This window comes from Myxine glutinosa, chromosome 6, assembly GCF_964187855.1.
Source record: "Myxine glutinosa chromosome 6, kmMyxGlut1.1, whole genome shotgun sequence".
Lineage (NCBI taxonomy): Eukaryota > Metazoa > Chordata > Myxini > Myxiniformes > Myxinidae > Myxine > Myxine glutinosa.
The window spans coordinates 120,167,735-120,188,586 of record NC_136266.1 but is presented as its reverse complement, the minus strand read 5'-3'; the positions used below and the strand labels follow the sequence as shown (position 1 = coordinate 120,188,586).

The 20,852-nt window shown below is 42.4% G+C and overlaps 1 protein-coding gene across 5 annotated transcripts in view; it reads left to right on the top strand.

The window, feature by feature from the left end:
* LOC137430240 (cAMP-regulated phosphoprotein 21) overlaps nt 1-20,852 on the top strand; it is a 247,709-nt gene that overhangs the window by 131,646 nt on the left and 95,211 nt on the right. For all 5 annotated transcript variants that reach the window (XM_068120950.2, XM_068120952.2, XM_068120951.2 and 2 more), the window contains exons 3-5: nt 1,030-1,253; nt 6,768-7,470; nt 12,197-12,238. In XM_068120950.2, the coding sequence (XP_067977051.2) occupies nt 6,793-7,470; nt 12,197-12,238 (720 nt within the window). In that variant the 5' untranslated portion in view covers nt 1,030-1,253; nt 6,768-6,792. The remainder of the gene's footprint in view (nt 1-1,029; nt 1,254-6,767; nt 7,471-12,196; nt 12,239-20,852) is intronic.

Here is a 20,852-nt window from a genome sequence, read left to right as displayed (position 1 = left end):
ATCTCAAAAAGTTGTGGATGGATTCGGACGAAACTTGGTGGACCAGTTGGGTGTCTGACAAGGACAAATAGATTCGATTTGGTGAAGATCTGAATATGGATTCGGATATGAGAATTATTTAATTATTAAGTGATTCTTCACCATTGAGTGATACGGCCAACCAGGCGGAGGTCTGTTCTCTACTGAGTGCCGTTCTAGTTTTTAGCTGTAATTATAAACGAAATGAAACCTTCATTTAAATGTTTTCATTCCTTGGGTACATTGTCATTCTGGGCATGTAGGATGGCATTATAAAGGATTTGTGGTTTTACATATGTGAATGGTTGATGTTTGTGTTTGACTATCATGCAATTAATTTATCGTTAGTCATTTGGCTTCTGTATTCTGCGCAAAAATGGAAGAGCACAGCATATCCATTTTTGTCGAATTTCCGCTTTTACATGAAATCGCATCCACCACCTCTCCTCTATCTCTCCATAGAAGTCATACCTCTCAGAGAAGCGTAGTTTCTTCAATAGGTGGACTCAAAAACAGTAACTCTGCATGAGGTGGGCATTGAACAAATGAAACAAAATATCTCAAAATCGCGAAATTGGACAATCTGTGTTGTTTCATTTTTAGGCCCTTATTATCATGGGATCTGGTTATAACTGATTAAAAGGTAAATTATTGATTGAAGAGAACTCTGTAAAGTATAAATGCCTGAGCATTGAACTAGTTTTTGCATTGACTCTCAGCTACTCATGAAACGTTGGCCAGTCTGGCAGTGTTTATAGTTGCTACACGTTTTGGACTCATTGTGAGCCTCAAGGGGTTTGATAGCAGTTGCTGTGCTTTCGCGAATGATAAACGTATGAATAGCGAGGCTTTCGTGAATGATCAACGTATGAATAGCGAGATGCCCTTGAGTTTTGATGACCATGTGCTGATATTAAACTTGTATCGGGCCTTTTTGGCATAACAGACATCGTGTTGATTATCATGAGAATGCTGTTTTTCAATGTTTCTTTTTCTCTCTCCCTCTCACAGGCCTTTTGGCATTAAGTGCCACTCTCCGATTCCTCTCTGCACTTGTGAATTGGAAATGCCGTGAGCCAAGGGCAGTAGCCCGATCGGCTATCTGAGGCAAGAAGGAATGGGCTTTAGACCAACTCATCTCTTTGGAGGCTCTGTGCCTCTAGCTCCTACCTTCTGTGATCTTGGCACAGTTACAGAACGACTGCTGTCATAGCTGGGTGATTGTTTTCTACCAGGTAATGGTGCAGTTTGAATTGCGATGAGATGTTGTGAACATTTTAAGTTTTCACTTGTCAGCCAACAATGATTGTTGTTTTATGCAGACCATTTAGCCAAGGAAGCTGAATGTGTATTGGGGTACCAGCTGAAACTGCTCCATATTAAACATTAAAGGAAAACTAAACTCTTATCTTAAACATCAGAGGAGTACTATATCTGATCAAAATTAAATATTGCACTTTGTATCCTTGTTACCCCCACCACCGAAGGTAATTAGAGGTAATGTTTTCACCCCTGTCTGTCTGTTTGAATGTTTGTGAACGGGACATCTCAAAAGGTCGTGGACGGATTTCGACAAAATTTCGTGGAGATGTTGGGAATGTGACAAGGATGAAATGATTAGATTTTGGTGAAGATTCGAATGTGTATCCGGATTTGAGAATATCTAAATTTTAAAGAGATTCTTCACCATTGCGAGATAGGGCAAAGAACAATATGTAGCACCATATCTCAAAAAGTTGTGGATGACTTGTGACAAAACTAGGTGCATGAATTGGTTAGGTGACAGATTTGGGTTCAGGTCCAGATCCAGATCTGGCATATTGGTGAAATTGCAAAACGTAACCTGGTCAGCCTGGCGGAGGGATGCGCTCTACCAAGTGTCGTTTTAGTTTTAAAAAGAGAACAATTAAACACGAAATGCAACTTGATAAACTTACCAGTTTATATCTGTGGAGACAGTCACATGATGACTTTATGCTGGAATTTATTTGAGTGTATGGCTCAAATGCTGTGAATGAATGAATATGAATGAATGAATGAATGATCGTTTTAAGGCCATTTTTCCCCGCTAAAGCGGGGGTTAGCCTTGCGGGCCCCAGGACAATCATGGTTCCCTATTTGAGGCAATGTTTTTATGGCCGGATGCCCTTCTTGACGCCAACCCTTGGTCGCCTCTTACGATGCGCAGGGATACGGTGTACCTATTCTAAATCGGGGTACACACCGGGATCATTCATCCCAGCAAGCTGGTACTCAAATTTGCCGACCTCGGAAGGATGACAGGCTGTGATGCTATCTTTTTTCTTCAGTTTATATGGCTCATGCAAAGGCTGTCCGACACGCATGCAGACAGACGCCAGACAACACAGGACTTGACTTCAGACAAACACAGCAGTGACCTGGGGAGAATTGACTTCCTTGTACACTCTGGGCACTGGCAGTGACATTTATTGACAGTGCTTTGTTTCTCCATAGGTGGCAGAAAACTGTCTGGCTTGGCTCTTGTACGGTTCAGAGAGAACAGTACTCAGACTTGTTTTTATTTAATCCTTTTTTAGAACAGCCCTCAATTAAACTCCTGTGAGATTTGTTTCAGAGCCAATTATGCACTCAACATCAATGACCACAAAATAGAAATTACATTGACGATGCGTTATGTGAGGAATGGTGCACAATCCAACCGCCCAACTAGGAAAACCTAACGGCGAAGCTTAAAAGTTATGATCCAAAATGTGATATAGGGCATGGGGAAGAACTACAAGACATCAAATGTCTTTGCATCAAAGTTCCAGGCAGTGTAATATCAGCGCAATGCAAATTGAAAATCTTGCTTCCGTTAAAAATGGGTGACGCTACATAAAATAATTTATTTGGCCGATTCGGATTTTGTGGGATTCCGTTCTGGGTTATTGTCCAGGTTAGGGTTATTACCGGACGTGACATCACGTGCCGTGATGTGTACCAGTTTATCAGGACATCCATCTTGCTGTCCATCCGCCTGTTGATGATGTCTCGAAAATAAAGCTGTATTGTTTCTTTTACCATGACTTGTCAACATAACAGGTTTGTGTTACTGTTTTTTTCTCAGAGGAAAAAAAGAGACTAGAGATATTGGTGAATGAATGAATTCCTGTTCTTATTGCTCAAAACTGAGGAATGTTATTATTTTACGTAAAACTGAAAAATCAATCTTTGATACATTTTCATGACAATAGGTCACACACAATTCTGACTGTTTACAACTGATGTTAACATTTGAACATTACCAGTACAGTTGGGTGGGGTACTAACAATCATGGGAGTCTCAAGTGATGGTGCAGGGTGTCAAGGACACAAAAGGTATGCTTGGACCCCGATATTCCCAGCCTTGCAATTCAACTGATTCGGTCTGACTTGTGATACAGGGAATTCTCATGGGGACCTACAATCAACCTGCTGAGCCCCAGGGATTCTGAGAACAATTGACGCTTTGTTTTTCCAATGGCAAGTCACAGTGTGACCGCTCATCCCTTATTATCTTCCTTTGGCTCGCTCCCCTCTACAAGCAAGAACTGATCCGTGGCAGTATCCCTCCTCACCACCAAAATACTGACTCTTGTATCCCATCAATTTGGTGTGGCTTATCCTCCAAGGAAAAGCTTAAAATCCTGTTTTCAGCTTTCCGAATTGTATTAGGCTCACAGTACCCCTTCAGAGGACATGTATCTACATTGTATAATCCCTGAGAAGGTGTTGTTGTAGTTAAACACAACTCTTTTGTTTGAAAAATTTAGCATCTTTTTCTGTTGGCGCAACCTTGTGGCAGACACTTATTGGTAGTTTTTGAGTGATCTGTCAATTGTAAGTTGTGCAGAATCAACCTTGAGGGAGGTAGCAAGTCAGAGCTGATTCTTCCTTTTGTATCTAGTTTGAAAAGCCGAATATTTAATTATTTAATGGTTATAAATCACAGTTTCAATACTCAAGGTGGATGGAGGTTATGTTTGGATGGAGGCATTACCTTCAATACTCAAGGTGGATGGATTATGTTAATACTCAATACTCAGGATTATGTTTCAATACTCAAGGATTATGTTTTCACCCCTGTTTTTGTCTGTCTGTCTGTCTGTGAGCATGGTGTCTCAAAAAAGTTAGGGATGGATTTGAACGAAACTTGGTGGACAAGTTTGGTGTGTGACATGGACTAGTTAAGATTTTGGTGAAGATTTGGATCCGGATCTGGATACTAGAATTTTAGTGACTTCACCATTGAGACATAGCCAAAGACAATCTAGAGCAGGATATCTCAATGTTATGGACGGATTTGAACGAAACTTCGTGGAAAGGTTGGGTGTGTGACAAGGACGAATTGGTTCGATTTTGGGGAAGATCTGGAGCAAGATACGAGGATAAAAAAATTTTTTTATAGGTGATTCTTCTTCATTGAGAGTTAGTGCCAAAAATGATATATAACATGGTATTTCAAAAAGTTGTGGACTGGTTATGACAAAACTTGGTGGGAGAGTTAGGTAGTTGACAAGAACAAGCTGATTCGATTTTGGTTAATATCTGGATGCAGATTCGGCTTATAAGTGGAATACAAAACGTAAACTGTTCAGCTTGGTGGAGAAATGTGCTCTACCGAGTGCTGTCTAGTTTGCATTGTGATTGTGCATATTTTTCTCAAATAAAAAATGAAGGTTGTGAGTTATGCTTCTTTTGTGCTACTCTGACTCTATGTTCAAATACATTGTCCACGATTTTCATAAAATGTGCATTCTGAATTTCAAACTTCTCAAATAATCGCAAACGGGTAAAGATAAAAAGATAAAATAACTAGAACGGCACAAAGTAGAGAGCATACCTCCGCCTGGTTGGCCATATCACTCAATGGTGAAGAATCACTTTAAAAATTTGACTAGCTGGATCTGAATCCGGATCTTAACCAAAATTGAATCTATTCTTCCTTGTCACACACACAACCTGTCCAACAAGTTTCGTCCAAATCCATCCATAACTTTTTGAGATATCCTGCTATGTATCGTTTTTGGCCCCATCCCAATGGTGAAGAATCACTTAAAAAAATTAAATAATTCTCATATCCGAATCCATATTCAGATCTTCACCAAAATCAAATCTAATCGTCCTTGTCAGACACCTAACCGGTCTACCAAGTTTCGTACAAATATGTCCACAACTTTTTGAAATATCCTGCTATGTATCGTTTTTGGCCCTATCTCCCAATAGTGAAGAATCACTTAAAAAAATGATAGTAGCCGGATCCGAATCCGGATCTTCACCAAAATCTAATCATTTCTTCAGTGTCAAATATGCTACACCTCTGCCAAATTTCGTACCAATCGGTTCACAACGTTTTGAGATATTTTGTTCACAAACAGACAAATGAAAAATCGGTCAGAGACCGAGGACTTGCCGGAATGTATTTTTTTATCGGTCATTTTGGACAAATATGGCGGCCGAACTACGTGACCGATGACATCATCATTATTTGTTTTCTAAACTAATTTATTCCTAGATTATGCTCAAGAAATTTCATCTTGATCGGAAGAAGTTTTGTACTTGTCAAAATATGACGTCATAATGGAGGCATCGATGACATCATCATTAACACATTTTATTCCCCATGGAGAGTTCTTTACAATGAGCCATGTCTCAATTTTTTTTATTCAGCACTTTCTGAGATATGGAGGTGCAAAGTTTTTCGGTTTTTCCAAGATGGCGGCCGAATCACGTGTCCAAAGACGTCATCATTATTTTTTTTTTCTCCACCAGTTTATGCCGACATGGCACTCAAGAAATTGCATCTTGATTGGATGAAGTTTTGTACTTTTCGAATTATCGAATTATGACGTCATAATGGAGGCCTTGGGCGAGAGAGAGTTAAAAATTGGGCACAGTCTATTCCAGGGCAAGACAAATATGTGTGTAAAGTGTGGCGATTCTAGGTGCAACGATGTAGACGTAGTACTGTGCACAAACAAACAGACAAACCAACCAACATACTTGCCGGAATCTTTTGCGTCAAGTAACAAACAGACAGACAGACGGGTGAAAACATAACCTCCATCCACCTTTGGTAGCGGAGGTAAAAATCGGATATGCGATAATGCAAGTACATTAGGAGACACTGATGGGTGTACCTTCGTACAAATTTGAAGGGCATTTAGTAGCAATGGACAAAACAACTGGTACTTTATATGGGATTTGAGCATCGTGGATGTTTACCAGGCTAATCCCAGTTTTTTTTTTTTTGGAATTTCCATTGCCTTTGATTCTTTGCATAGTTATAGAGACACCTTTGTTTCCTGTATTGATTGTTATTTAGGATTTAAAGTACATTGGCTGCGACTACAAAATCAATATGTATAACTTTTGGGATGTTAAACTATAAATATTGTTGTTTCATAACAACGCGGTGTCTGAAATGTCTTTTAAACAATTGTGAAGGGTTAAGAGTTTTATTTGGAAAAGTGTGCTTGAGGAAATTGTTATTTGACTTTTTATGTATTGAAATGTGCATTATGCATATTTAGGTCAAGTGGCACAGTTTTTCTTATTATTATTACTATTATTATTGTTATTATTATTATTATCAGATGCATTTTGAAGGAAGTTAACTAGATGCTTTCCCATTTTAGATTTGAGCTGGATACAAAAGTATTGACAACTTAAATAATTAGTGAATTTTGATGCACTTCCTTCATTGTGATTTGTTGCAATAAATGGAACTTTGTGTGTTGGCTAAGCAGGATACTTGGAGGCTACATCTTGGTGATGAGTGGATACAAAGGGTCTGGGAGTCCATCGAAGGAGCAGGGCTCCATCTCAGAATCCACCATGTCTGGAAATGGGCAAGGGATGATGGGTGGCACTCAAACGGTGTGTGGAATAGATGTTGCAATTTCTTCAAAACCAAAATGGACAAGCCTGGCTAACAACAGGGTGGCAGTGTCAGCATTGCGGAATCAAGTGGTGAGCAATGGGTTGGAACTTTATGGTGACACTGTGATGCCTATGGAGGGTTCACCAGTGAGTACTTCATTGGTCACACAGTTTGCATCTACTGTGGCATTCGACAGACAACAAACAGGGACATGGGACGCTTCAACTGAGTTATTGGACAGACCTGGAGTCGACGATTCAGACCATGTGTTGATGCAAGAAGTGCACAATTATGAAGCTGAGGTGGCCATATTGGCACAGCGGCTTTCTCCAGATACACCAACGATAGTGATCGACTCAGAAGTAGCAGCCCTGTCAGTTGAACCAGAACTTGCAATCACTGCCACGCCAAGCATCGTCATAGATCTGGATGGACCCTCCTCTGAAGGGACAAGAAGCCAAAATGGATCCGATGAGGGCCATGCTATCTCTTTGGCCTTGCTTCTGCTACCATCAGAGCATCAAGATGATGACGATGAACAAGCGAAATCTACTGCAGCTGATGGACAGGTACGTTTACTATTGCTATTATTTTTTTATTGCTTATTTTGCATTATTACTGTGTGCATGCGAAGTGAAAGGCAGAGTTAAGCAATTGGTTCACATCTGTCTGTCTGTCCATCGATCTATGAGCATCAGTTTATGATCGAGGAATAACTTGATTTCAATTGAATGTTATATTTTGAACACCAATTGGAGAACAAACATTTAGTTTGTCAATACGTGCCAAACATGTCAAGCTGTAAGTCAAAATAACGTTATTTTATTTAATTATTCCACAATAGGTATGACATTCCAAAAACAAACAAACAAAAAAAAACACATTTAGCGATTCTTTTGGCAAGACTGGCCTCCTGATCCTTTATCTTGGATGCTTAAAGAACACAATTATGTATGTCAGAAAATTATAGGCCTGTGTCTGTGATCCCTCAAATTGTATTTTGAGATATGTTGCCAGTGGCACCCAGAGTATATTCCTGGTGTTCAGGTGAGAAAGATTGAAGAGATTTTCCATCACATCTTGTGCGAATGTAGACACCCTTATTAATTCCACTAACTACATATGACAACAGACCAGAAAAAGATTCTGAATAGTGTTGGTGCCAAGACGGCACCCATGCTTTACTCCATTGAGAATGGTGAATGTTTCAGACTCCTTGCCATCAAAGATAACACATGCCGTCATACCATTGTGGAATGACTTGATCAAACTAAGCAGGGTGGAGGGACAGCCAAGAGATTCCATTAGTACAAACAAACCACAGCAGCTGTCCAGGTCAAAAGCCTTGGGGAGATTAACAAATACTATATGAAGTTCCTTCTGTTATCTACATTTTTCTTGCATCTGTCTAAAGGTAAAATTGTATCTCCTGTTGATCTACCAGCTCGAAAACCACATTGTCCCTCAGGATAGAGATTGTGGGCCAGCCTTTACAGTATGGTACTTTTGCAGTCTGTTGAGCACGACACAGGCCATGATTCTACCTGCTACACACAGCAATTAAATGCCTCTTGTTGTAAGAATCAGATCTACAACATTGTCCCAATAGTGAGTTTAGTTCAGAATCTATCTCTAGCAACACCTGCAAGAAATCAACAAGCATCATATCAATATACAGTAATCATAGAAGTAAGGATGGATTTGCAATTAGTACAAGCAAGCTTGGATCATCGAGTAATACGCACCATCTGAGTATGCACTACACCACACAGAATAAATGTCACAGGAATGATCGGAGCGCTGTCCGTCCGAGTTCTTATGGGAGCCCCTCAATGGTCAGAGGCAGCATAGCACCTGGGTTCAACTTGCACACAATTTCATTACATTCTCCCCTACGTTAAAACTACACCACCTCTAGGGCAGAAATCTGGTGTTGGTGTTGGTTATCAGCCTGGTGTTGTCTTAGCGGTTAGGGTGCCGGCTTGGGATCCGAGGATCCTGGGTTCGAATCCCGGTCGATCACTGAATGAACGCCAGGGGGGTTGACTCAGCCTGTCATCCTTCCGAGGTTGGCAAATTGAGTACCAGCTTGCTGGGATGAATGATCACGGTGAGTACCCCGATTTAGAATAGGTTCACCGTATCCCTGTGCATCGTAAGAGGCGACTAAGGGTTGGCGTCAGGAAGGGCATCCGGCCATAAAAACATTGCCTCAAACAGGGAACCATGATTGTCATGGGGCCCGCAAGGCTAACCCCCGCTCTAGCGGGGAAAATGGCCTTAAAACGATCATTCATTCATTTCATTCTCTAGGGCGGAAATCAAGCTAGCAAATCATAGCAGCAGAGTAATCAGTTAGCAACGGTCCATGTCAGTCAGTCCAACCATAGCGTCGGGGCGGCGAATTTCTCTCCCGGCGCGTGTCCGATAGGCACCGGATACCACATTCCCGAGGCCGGAATCCCCCACATCGGAATGTCCACTTAATTCGGGTGACGGCGGTGGCCCCACAAAGCCATCCGGATCGGGCGCATGTGGCGATGGAGTAGCCGGTAGATTCTCCATTGTCGGATCAACTGTGCCGTAAGCCGGCGGATCAACTGTGCAGTAAGCCGGCTCGTCAATATCCCCGCATGGGGCAAGATGGCGCACCGAGACTGTAGACTCCCGTCCATTGGGCAACAGTACACGAGCGTGCTCGGGATTGGCTTGGAGAATGCGAACCTTGTTAACGAGCGGGTCATATTTACTTGAGCGAACCGCGCGTTTGAGGAAAGCCGGTCCGGGCTCAGCAAGCCAGCCCGGCAAAGGACGGGTACCGTCCGAACGACGCGAGTAACGGAACATACTGTCGTGGGGAGTTTGATTAGTAGCGGTGCACAATAAAGTCCTGATCGAGCTTAACGCCCCGGGTAGCGACCAAGCCCATCGGTCCAGTCCTAGTCCGTGGGACTTCAGGCTCAGAGTAACGGCTCTCCATATAATGCCATTAAATCATTCCACCTGTCCGTTCGCCTGTGGCCTATACGGAGTTGGATTGCTAGAAGCGATATTACGCTGGAGCAAGAAGTTTCTCACATCCTGGGACAAGAACACCGCGCCTCGATCGGTGTGCACATAGGCCGGATTCCCAAACATAGAAAACAAATTCTGCAGACACCGGATAACCGTAGCGGTAGACATATCGCCGCACGGGAAAGCAAAAGGGAATCTGGAGAACTCATCAACTATCGCGAGTAGATAACGAGAACTACTTGAAGCCGGTGAAGCCGGCAGGGGTCCTTTGAAGTCCATTGCCAATCTCTCCCATGGCCGAGTGGCCTGGACCAGCGTACCCATCCGAGGGTTGTCGAAGCGAGGTTTGAGTTCAGCGCAAACGGAACAAGTGCGACAGAGCCGACGAATATCCTCAATGGAATACGGCAAGTTACGACTGCGCACATAATGAGCGAAACGTGTCACGCCAGGATGGCACAAGGTGTCATGAAGGATGCGCAGATCCTCAAAAGAGGTAAGGCTCACACACACCGCAGGCCGTGATAAAGCATCTGCAACGAGGTTATCCCTCCCCGGGCGATATTTGATAGTGTAACAGAAATCGGCTTGCTCAATCCGCCAGCGAGTGATTTTCTCATTCTTAATGCGTTGAGCATGTTGCGTGTCGTACATAAAGGCAACACGGCTCAGCTGTTCAACAGCTGTTCACCACCATCTCTTATCTTCCCCCATCCAAAACCTTGATCTTTTCTACCCCCGCTAATTCACCCCAGATCCACCTTGTTTGAAATTCCAACTTCTTTCCTGGAAGTCCTGGCAGTGTCCATATGTTCTATACCTCTCCCACTGCCCCCTTCCCACGCCCCCCCCCCCCAAAGCCCTCGCCCTCTCTCAGATCTCTCGATGTCTCCATGTCTCTCGGTCCCTGCTCTCAAATGTTGTGTTTGTGTCCTTCCCCCTCTCTCCCCATCTTGTCTACCGCTCCCTATGTTATATGTTTTATGTGTCGGTTTGTCTTTCTGTGTGTTCATGTGATTAATGTTCGCTCTTTCACGAGCCTCGATATTGTATACAAAAAAAAAAAAAAAAAAAAAAAAAAAAAAAAAAAAAAAAAAAAAAAAAAAAAAAAAAAAAAAAAAAAAAAAAAAAAAAAAAAAAAAAAAAAAAAAAAAAAAAAAAAAAAAAAAAAAAAACACTCTGTTGATCCGTGATGATCTGAAAACATCGACCGAGCAAATATGCACGCCAACGCCTGATCGACTCGATGATGGCATACGCCTCCTTTTCGACAGACGAGTGTCTTCGTTCCCGCGGAGGAGAGAGTCCTTGAAAAGAAGGCCACAGGTCGCCCCCCTTGAGAGAGTGTAGCAGCTATCGCGTGGTCCGATGCATCGCTTTCCAAAACAAAGGACTTGTTTTCGTAAATCGTCGACACAGCGGCGCCAGCTATGTCCGACTTCAGGCCATGGAAAGCGGCCTCAGCAGCGTGACTCATGGGGAAATCTTTGCAATCCACAAGTGGACGAAGCTTCTCGGAAAAAATTTGAACCCACTTAGAGTAATGAGCAAACAGCCCGAGAGCGCTTCAAAGAAGCACGATCGTGGGGCGGGGCCATGTCGAGCAAGGGTCGCAGACGCTCCTTATCCAGAGCGACAGAGCCGTGGGTCACGGTGTACCCCAGGAGATCTATAGTTCGAGCAGAATAGCGACATTTAGCCTCGTTCATAGTCAGTCGATACTTGTGCGCAACCTCGAGGAAGCACTTCAGATTAGCATCATGATGTTATTTGTCGTACCCACAAACCGTGAGATTATCCAGATAAACAGACATTGGTTAAATTCTCCCTTAGTAATGAGGTCGTCCATGGCCCTTTGGAAGCAAGAACCCCATTCGTGACCCTGAAAGGCAGCCGGGTGAACTGGTACAACCTTTGTCCGGATTGAAACCCAGTGTAGATGCGATCTGCCTCTGAGATTGGAATCTGATGATACGTACGAGATAATCTTGCTCATACTCACAAATTATGCTATCCCAATATTATATCTAGTTATTGATTGATAGACAATGTTTGTCAGCTTCTTCCTGTTGGAAATGAACTTTTTATTTTTGATAAGATTGTATATCTCTGTGTGAAATATTTGCACGCTTGCGAATCCTCGATGCATGTGAAAACCTGTTTCACAGATAATTCGTCAGATGTGATACTTTTGCTGTTTCGGAGTTAGGGTTAAGCTTTTTAGTTGGGTTAAGCATCAAACATGACCTGGTTGTCTTTATTTGGTTGTATTTGTTTCAGAGGCGGACAGTGACACCTAGTGGAACGAAAAAACGAAGCAAGGTAATGAACTTGTAATGTCCTCTTATTTCTTTGTATCATGCTATTTATTGGGTCGAGAGATGAAATGCTGGGCCAGGGACAAATGGTCTGCAGTGATTTTAAAACTTATTTCTTAACATAATGTTACAAAATTATTGCACTGTATACATTTCCTCATGGGGCATGGAAATTATTTTCAAGATATAACCCATGAGTTTGCATTGACAGTGTAAAACGTTTTTGGAAATAATTATTTGCTTTCCGAAGTCAAATGCACAATATCACGAGAATGGCACTCGGTAGAGCGCATACCTCCGCCAGGCTGAACAGTTTGTTTTGTATCCCAATGATAGGCCGGATCTGGATTCGGACCTGAACCAAAATCTAATCGGCTTCTTCTTGTCACCTAACCAACTCGTCCACCAAGTTTAGTCATAACTCGTCCATGATTTTAAAAATGTGTTTTATATCAGTTTTCGCCCGATATCTCAATGGTGACGAATCACTTTATAATTAAATAATTCCCGTATCCGAATCCATATTCAGATCTTCACCAAAATCGAATTGATTCGTTCTTGTCACACACCCAACCGGTCCACCAGGTTTTGTCCAAATTTGTCCATAACTTTTTGAGATATCGTGCTATGTATCGTTTTTAGCCCTGTCACTCAATGGTGAAGAATCACTTAAAAATTAAATAATTATCGTATCCGAATCCATATTCAGATCTTCACCAAAATCTAATCGATTAGTCCTTGTCACACACACAATGTGTCCACCAAGTTTTGTCCAAATCCGTGCATAACGTTTTGAGATATCCTGCTATATATTGTTTTTGGCCACATCTCCCAATGGTGAAGAATCACTTAAAAAATTAAACTAACCAGATCCGAATCTGGATCTTCACCAAAATCTAATCATTTCGTCCTTGTCACATACACTAACTCTCTGCCAAATTTCGTCCGAATCCGTCCACAACCTTTTGAGATTTTATGTTCACAGACAGACAAACAACCAAACAGACAGGGGTGAAAACATAACCTACGTCCACCTTCGGTGGCAGAGGTAATAATGTTAAATTAAATTTACTCCCAAAGATAAACCAGCTTTTAGAAAATATAATTTTACCTCAACTTGTTTCTTTTCACAAAATCAGTCCTTATCTGTGAATCAACAGAAACGGTTGCTTCAGCCATTCAGCCGCAAGGTTGTCTTTTTTTTTTTTTTTTTTTTTTGTATACATGATCGAGGCTCGTGAAAGAGCAAACATTTATCACACAAAAAATCAAACCGACACACAAGATATATAAGAGTAGCGGTAGACAAGATGGGGAGAGAAGGGGAAGCACAAACACAACATTTGAGATCAGGGACATCGGGAGATCTGTGAGAGGTGGGTGGGGGGAGGGGGGGGGGGTAGAGTGGGAGAAGTATAAAACACAAGGACACTGCAAGGACTTCCAGGAAAGAAGTTGATATTTCAAAAAAGTGGATGTGGGGTAAAATTAGTGGGGGTAGAAAAGATCAAGGTTTTGGATGGGGGAAGACAAGAGATGGTGGTGAACAGCTGTTTTAAAGACCTGGAGGGAGGAGTGGGATTGAAGCGAGTGAGGGAGTTTGTTCCAGAGGAGGGAGGAGTGGGATTGAAGAGAGTGAGGGAGTTTGTTCCAGAGGAGGGAGGAGTGGGATTGAAGAGAGTGAGGGAGTTTGTTCCAGAGGTGCGAGAAAAGAGGAATGAAAGAGTGAAGGTGAGCAGAGAGTCTTGATTTTGGCAGTTTAACCATAAGAGGGTTGCAGGCAGATCTTGTGTGACCTGTAGGAATATTTGGGGAACAGAGCACAGAGAGAGCTGGGGGGGTGGGGGGGGGCAAAGGTTATTGTTCTGCAAAGGTTAATAACTGTTGATTTAATGTTCAGTTGCCGAATGTTTGACACAGACTCCTCCACCAATTATCTTCTGAGTTGCAAGGGGCCATCCAAAATTATCCACATTTTCACAGTCCTACAAAGGGCAGCACTTTGCAAGAACCCCCTTCCCCCACCACTTCCTCTCTTCCCCACTACAAAACCTCTCCTCCCCCAAAGTAGTACTTTTCCACATTTTTTTTAAAACCCAGAATCAGGCTTTTAAGTCAAAACAACAAAAGCATGGGCAGACTTTTTCTTATTGGTCAAAACTAGATTTTATACTGCACCATATCACTTTTTCTATCCTCACGCTTTAAAAAAAAACAACTCATGTCCGGCAAACTATCTCCTAAACAGTTGTACAGATATTCACCAAACTTGGTAATTATGATTGCCACATGGCGCAAAGGTGGGAGAGCAGTATCATTTTTGGCCACGCCCCCTGGGGTGGGGTCAAAAGGTCAAACAGCAAAAATATATATAATTACGGGCACATTTTAAAACATTTTTAAATGAAACTTTGTATATGCAATCAACATTGGATGACATGAAATAGTTAACGATTTTTTGGGATTTGACCCCAGGTCATTCATCAAGGGTCAAAACAGAAGAATTTTTAAAAGTCAAAATCTGATACTGGGTCATCCAAGTGGAACTTTTTTCCATCTTTTTTTAAACTTTGCTTTATGTGGGAGGCATGGGGATTTGTGATGGCATGCCATTAATTTAACTCTAGTTTGTATATATGTGTGAGATATTTTTTATTCTCCAATGGACCATTTCGCTTTGATAAATGTTTTCAAATTTCAAAGCTTTGTCAATTGAGCCGCACCACCACTGTCAGGTATATATACATTATAATGCGCACACACACACACACACACACACGTAAAAGGTAATACAGGGTACCACTGGCTGGCCATAAAATCACAGCATGGCTCGCTGCGAAACGATGTATGTCATGTCGCTATGATATGTGTGGTGATTTTGATCAAGCTATAGGCTCGGCATGAGGCCCAGTGTCCAATGAGTTTATTTCCTTCATTTTATTGATCTGCGGTTTTTATTTATTATTATTATTTTTTCATAAATTGTCGGTTAAAAATCGACATTTTCAAAAAGCATTTGAAGTCTTACGTGAGTAGCAATGCAGCCCCTTTTTACTCTTTGTACAACTTTGGAAATGTCTAATGTTGGATGGACCGTCAGGGACTCTTATTGCAAAAATTGCTACAATTGATAGACTTTTCAAACCATTCCTCAAAGAACTGTTCGAATGGATCCAATTTTGATTATCCTTTGACAACGTATGCCCGGGAAAGCCTTTTGGCCCTTTCTCTCAAAAAAATCCCTTGTGGTTTCTCAGTTCATTGAGTAAAACTGCATGAAGCTTGCACACAAAGTATGGTTTCACCCATTATATCGTTTTGTTCTACTATCCAGCTGATTGAAAATTGTCTCGGAGATTTATATTGGATTGGGAGGCGGCAATGTGTGGGGGAGAGGGGGGGGTTTTATCTTTTTTACTGATGATATTTTGAATCGCACTGTCTTCTTTTTTGTTTTATCGCCAATACTCTACTTTGTGGTGTCAGTCAAACCAACGATTATTGCCTGGCTTTCCGATACACAATAATTTTCCACAAAAAATTCCCTCACACTTCCTGAGAAATTGACGGCGATGCAGACCAAATACTAGGTGTAATATAACGGAGCTGCTAATTGCTCAGGAAGTTCCTTGTGATATGTTTGTAAGCAAGAGAAAATTAGCCTTAGACTATATATAAAACGACCTCCATTACGAGCCATGAAATGTCCATGAAAAATAAATAGATAAATATATAAAGCATATGGCAGCCGGTAAACTGGCTTCTGGGGTTCAAAAGGGTTAATAACACACTATTGCGTTTATTTGCTGATGCACCATATTTCTACTTATTTACAGATACAAATTGGAAGTTTGATCATGGGGTGTTTGTGAAACTTTTAACAAATGCTCATTGTGTTGCGAGTTCACTTCTGGTGGAGTAAGAGCATACAATTGGTGCACTTTGTGGTTGTTTTTCTTTTTCTAATCTTCCAATATTCAGATCAAGTTGAAGAGGCAATTATTTATGCAAACTAGAATGGCACTCGGTCGAGTGCAGGCCTCTATGAAGCTGAACAGTTTTTGTATCCCATTGATAGGCCGGATATTCATCTGGAGCTTAACCAAAATCGAATCGGCTCGTTCTTGTCACCGACCCTACTCATCCACCTATTTTTGTCATAACCTCACCAAGTATTTTTGAAATATCATGCTATATTTGTGGCTAATTATGTGTATCATGCTATATCATGCTATATTTGTGCCCCCCTTCATGTTCATCTTTTGGTTAAGCTCCCGGTGTGTACCCCGGTTTAGAATAGGTACACCGTATCCCTGCGCATCGTAAGAGGCGACTAAGGGTTGGCGTCGGGAAGGGCATCCGGCCATAAAAACATTGCCTCAAACAGGGAACCATGATTGTCATGGGGCCCGCAAGGCTAACCCCCACTCTAGCGGGGAAAATGGCCTTAAAAACGATCATTCATTCATTCATTTTCATTCATTTAGTTTTTGGCCCTTTCTCTCAATTATGAAGAAACACTTGGTGAAAGATTAAAAACCTCGTATCCGACTGGTTCCGGATATTCACAAAAATCGAATCAATTTGTCCTTGTCACACACTCAACCTGTCCAACAAGTTTTGTCCCAATCAGTCCATAACCTTTTGAGATATCCTACACACACACACAGACTGACAGACAGACAGCCAAACAGGGGTTAAAACATAACCGTTGGTGGCAGATGTAACTAACTCTTGTGGGGCTTGCAGTTTGGAAAACATCATTGATTTAGGCATTTATAGCATGAAGAAACATCTCGGATAAAGATGATCCATTGAGGAATATTTCTTTTAAAAGCGGTTTAAAAATATTTCATCACATTTTTTCTTTTTTGCATTGGTTTCCTGCAATTTTAAGCTTCTCTGTGTATGTAACCTGTGTGTATAACCCTTAACTGCTGTTGTGTTTTTTTTTTTGGGTTAGGATGATTAATTTTGTGTGGAACAAATCACAGTGATAAATTTTAAACTCAAAATAAATGTTGTATAGTACTTCACGTCTCAAAAGGACTTTCATGTAGAACCAAAACTCCGACCGAGCATTAAAGAAAGCATTTGCATTGTATTTGGCATAATTAAACACCGTCGATCTAACTTAAGGTTCCAAACATTGCATTGAGCTTCTCAACCAAGACTACTTTGTGTCATTGGTGTTCGTTTAGCCCTCCTTTCACCTTGGCACCCCCAAAGCATGGTTGCAATTGCATTATGGATTTATTGTCTTCAACTAATTTCCTTGAACTGCTCTTCCAGGACTTGGATAGAGTTGGGGCTTTGACAGTGCCAGAACACAGGTTAATGCGATCAACATCATGGATTCTGTAGAACCTGTCATGCAGTCATAGTGGAATTCGCCAGCGCATTGCTGAACTGGTGCTCATCTGAGTCAAATATGTTGAATTAGGACTTGTACAAAAATGTTAACAAGTCTCATTGAATGTGTCTAATCTGTATACATCAGAGCCATTTCAGGCAAGCCTGGTCAAAAAGGCTACTTTCATGGAGACCTATGTCCGCAAGACCTATCCAGACAGTGACGCTGCTCACCTCACATTAACCCAGTATAGTCTTTCCACGGCAGCTTTGAGTCGGTTGACATTGTTTTGACCTTGAAACACAAGCACTTTGATAAATTGATCTTCTGAATTTGTAAATGCCCTATTTGTTGTCATCCCTTTTTTCGCTTCACACTGCCAGTTTCCTGTTACCTCATCGAGAGATTAACCAGAGCTGACTGTTTAAATTTCACATTTGATGCAATTTGTTCATGTGAAGTCCCGCTTCATGATCAAGCTCCGTAGACATAATTAACACAGTTTTGCAATTCTGCCCACGGCACCTAAATTTACTTCCATTTTTATTCTCTTCCACCAAGTCAAAAGTAGTCATTTGTCAATGCATTCCCAAAGCTAGATGTCTGATGGCTTTCCAGTGGGTGGTGCTTCAACTCCAGCTGCCATGGGATCGTTGTTATGTTCATTTATTCCGTTCATCACAGGGTTGTTGTTCTGTGGCCCTCCTGTCTTAGCCAATGTCATTTCATCCCATCACCTCTCATTGGTGGGTATATCTACCAGTTGTTTAATAAATTAATCGTGCGTTTTTATTCAACTTTATCAAATGTTGGGAAGAAAAATGATTATGTGATTTCACTATTGAAAGAAAGACAAACTGTGTTGATTGTTGAAAGAAAGACAAGTTGTTTTCCTCACTATCATTTATAACCACCGTCATAACCTGTCCACTCCACAATTTATAAGCCTCCTCTCCCACAATTTATTAAGCATATGGGAGGCCTTATAGCTGTTGTTAGGAAGGGCATCCGGCCATAAAACTGTGCTTTAAATAACATCATCATCGTTAGGAGTTTGCAGCCTAGCGACGTTAAGAGCTCGTTTGGCGGATGTCCGATCTTACTGGAACAACGACAGCGAGCCACTGCATTAACCAGCAGCACCTGTGGTATGCTGTAAAATAAGGGCAGTGCACTATGGGTATTCCCTGTGCATCCGGCCAGCCGCTGCACCACACTTCCCTCCCGGTTGTCGGGCTTCGGCCTGCCACTGGACTCTGGGTTGTTTGGCGAGAGGGAGCGACTGACTTCTGCGCAAGGCCTGTTGCTCCTAAAACGTTCGCGCAGTCTGTTTCAACTCTTATGGCTCACAAAGAACAAAATAATTCGATATTGTCAGCACCGGTTTTCGCCCCTGGGGCCGATGTTGGCATTTATGCTACTGGGGAGGGTGCTTCGGGACACATCAATGGCTGCCATAATGACGGTGCAGTCCTAAAGCCGCAAGGACGGACTGCTCTTGATGAGTGCAGGAAGAGGCGGGCCTCCATTGTGTCTTCGTTATTTTTTGCATCGTGGAATGTTAGGACACTGTTGGATTTAGATGCCGCAAACAGACCAGAACGCAGAACGGCTCTCATTGGTCTCGAATTACAAAGGTACAACATCGCCGTTGCAGCTCTTCAGGAATCCAGATTTTCCGGTTTGGGCCAGCTGCGCGAGGCCTCCAGTGGCTACACGTTCTTTTGGTCCGGACTACCCAGAGGACGACGCCGGGAAGCGGGGGTAGCTTTCGCTATTCGCGACGACATTGCCAAAAAAATGATATCGACACCTGTTGCCGTTAACGAACGCTTTATCTACATGCGGCTTCCTCTCCTCTCTGAGAACGCTACTGTCATATCAGCCTACGCACCAACGCTATAGGCAACGGCAGAAGCAAAGGAGACCTTTTACCAGACTTTATCCTCGATCCTCACCAATATTCCGGAATCGGACCAAATAGTCCTCCTTGGGGATTTCAATGCCAGGGTTGGGAGAGACCATGCCACCTGGAAACACGTTATTGGTCTCCATGGTATTGGAAATGTGAATGCGAATGGCAACCTCCTTCTCGAAACATGTGCAAAATTTGGACTGGCAATCACGAACACCATGTTTCAGCAACCCGACAAGTACAAAGGAACTTGGAAGCATCCTCGGTCAAAACACTCCCACATGATCGACTATGTGATCGTGCGCCAAAAGCATCTGTGGTACACCAAGTTAACACGCGTTATGCGTGGAGCCGAATGCTGGACAAATCACCTGCTGGTTAGGAGCAAGTTACGGCTTCGAATCGCTCGGCAACATCGTTCTGCTGGTCAAAAGCATCAGCCGAGAATCGATGTGCGTCGACTGGTGACAAGCGAATCTCTCCGCGTTGAGTATGTAGATAAAGTCTCAATGGAAATGTCTCAAATGGTAGACTCGTCATGGTCAAGTTTCAAGCAGGCTGTCCTGAAGGCTGCGGCCGACACAATTCCATCAAAAACGAGGACACGCAATGACTGGTTTGACGAATCTAATGAATCGTTAGGTGAGCTCCTGGACACGAAAAACGCTGCCCTCCAGAAAGCACTGTCGACCGGCAGTCGCGCTGATAGACAGCAGTTCCGAACTCTTCGTAGTGATGCAACCAAATGCATCCGTAAGCTGAAAGATATTTGGTGGGCCGAGAAAGCAAATGAGATCCAAGGCTACGCAGAGCGAAAGGAGTACCACAACTTTTTCTCCGGTCTGAAAACGGTTTACGGACCCAAACGAAATGGTACTTTCCCGATGAAGACACTGGACGGTGAACTACTTACTGACAAATCGCTAATCCTCGCACGCTGGCGAAGCCACTTCTCCGACCTTCTGAACAGATCATCGATAGTTCATGATTCGGTGATCAACGAAATCGATCAGCGTCCAATTCAGAACCACCTGGCACATCCACCAACACCAGCCGAAATCGCAAAAGCTGTGAAACAGGTCAAATGTGGAAAAGCCCCTGGTTCGGACGGTATTCCGATCGAGCTGTTGAAGTATGGAGGCCACGATCTGGTTACAGCGTTGTCGGTGTTGTTCAATGAAATTTGGGAGGCCGGGGATGTGAATAGCGTGACACAAAATTAATCACTTTGTTCAAAGGAAAGGGCGATCGCTCAGATTGTGGAAACCACCGCGGAATCTCGTTGTTGAGCATAACAGGCAAAGTCTTCGCGAAACTGCTGCTCAATCGACTGGTGGACAATATCAGTGA